Source organism: Emiliania huxleyi, assembly GCF_000372725.1.
Source record: "Emiliania huxleyi CCMP1516 unplaced genomic scaffold EMIHUscaffold_547, whole genome shotgun sequence".
NCBI classification, from domain to species: Eukaryota; Haptophyta; order Isochrysidales; family Noelaerhabdaceae; genus Emiliania; species Emiliania huxleyi.
In genome coordinates this window covers 37,523-39,259 of record NW_005197898.1, presented here as the reverse complement: position 1 = coordinate 39,259, position 1,737 = coordinate 37,523, and the positions used below count along the sequence as shown (strand labels likewise).

The 1,737-nt window shown below is 64.9% G+C and overlaps 1 protein-coding gene across 1 annotated transcript; it reads left to right on the top strand.

Moving 5' to 3' along the window:
- Positions 1-239: 239 nt before the first annotated feature.
- EMIHUDRAFT_247086 (hypothetical protein) lies at positions 240-865 on the top strand (the record flags this gene model as incomplete). Its single annotated transcript, XM_005765624.1, has 2 exons — positions 240-658; positions 778-865. The coding sequence occupies 2 exons, from the start codon at positions 240-242 to the stop codon at positions 863-865; spliced, it is 507 nt and encodes a 168-aa protein (XP_005765681.1).
- Between the last annotated feature and the right edge of the window lie 872 nt (positions 866-1,737).

Sequence of the window (1,737 nt, the reverse complement as noted above, 5' to 3'; positions counted from 1 at the left end):
GGCCCCCCAGCAGAGGGGGCCGGGGCACAAAAAATAAAAAGCGAGAAGGACCCCCCTGAACACGACTCACGACACACGAGCGTTCATTGTAAAATTCTTGGGCCTTCGTTTTTGTTTTTCCATCTTTTACCGCCCGATTCGATTGCGGTTGCGCATTGGATGGATGTGCCGCATATACGCTCATCGTCCTCGTGGTAGAACGCCACCAGCGCTGAGTGTCACAACATTTTGGACTCCGTATGCCAGAGGTGAGCACGAGTTCGCTGCGCGCGTTTTGGCGTATCGCAGTGGAGTCGCCTCCCGGCAGCTCGGAGCCGCCGCCGCCGCAGCCGAGGCCGCCTCCTCGGCCTTGGGCCAAGGAGGACAGCACTACCGGCCCAACGCAAGAGGCGACCGACGAGGACATGCCGCCGTGGCTGTCCACTGCCGCGGCCATCCTGCCGGAGGTCCCCTACGACCACGTGACCGCGGCCCGCATTGTCCTCGGCTGGCTCCGCGACGCCGACGGGGTCGCCTTTCTGCCGGTGGTGGCAGCGGGCCGCTCGAGCAGCGTGCCCGCTCGTCGGGCTGAGTTGCGTGGGGCGATGGGCGGCCTCCGGGAAATGGCGAGGGGTCGGAGAACGCTTCTTGTTGCTGGCCCGAGGGAGGAGAAGGGCGGGTGAACGGAATGGCATCTATGAGTATGTGTTGTGCATGTGTAACAGTACGGACGTGCTGAGTTCTTTTTCACTCGAGACGCGGCCTCCGTGTAGCCGCTCTTGAGAGATGAGACTACAGAGAGTCGGGGCAGTCTCCGCTCGGCAGTGACTCGGTGAAACTGTCTGCTGTCTACGTAGCGTGTCTTTTGTCTCTTGTGCTTTTTTGACGTGTGAGAGAGTTTCGCAAACCTCATCCCGGCACCAACACGATTCGTAGATCGGCGTCTCACGGCCGGGCCGCAGTGTGTTGTTTCTTGTGTGTTGTGACCCCGCACGCGTGTGCAGTCGTTCGAGCGCACACATGCGACAGATCCCACACCTTGAAAAAGTCTCCCCGCCTACCTGAGACCAAGCTCTACTGAGCTGCTCTGCTGCTGTTGCTTCTGCTGCTGGCTAAACTCCGCTGAATGCTGCCCAGCCTCGTGAACCCTGCGAGCCGCCAACCAGCGGGTCCGAGAGCCGCTTCACCAGCCCGCGCATCTCCGTCGCCCACGACGACGGATCGCGCAGAAAGGCCGCCCAGCCCCCTCTCCCGCCCGCCCCCTCCGCTGAGCCCGCCCCGCTCTCCTCGGCCAGTGCCGCGGCCGCGGCATCGAGCAAGTCTTGGACGCGCCAGGCGGGCGGCTCGAAAGGGCCTGCCCACCCTCCCTCGCCTCCCGCGGGGTGGGCGTCGATGTCGTCTGTGCTGACGCGGGTGATGATGTCGTCTGCGCTGAGCCTGCTCACAGCTTGAGGCGGTGAAGAGACGGGGCCGACTCGCCGCAGGCGGGGACGGACGCGCCGAGAGCCTCGAGGCGCGGCGATCCCCCTCCTCCCCTCCCGGGATCTGCTCGCCCAGGTCAAACCACAGCGCCGCTATCTCGTCGAGCACACAGTCCGGCTCGGTTGAGCCCGGCTGCAGGTCCAGCTGCAGGTCCGGCTCCTCCCCCCTCTCTCCCTCGTCGCCCGTGTCCGAGCCTGCACATACACAGGGAGCCGACTCCGGTTACCACGGGGCCACCGTGCAACCCCGCTCTCTCGCCTGGTCGTGCGCGCCCGC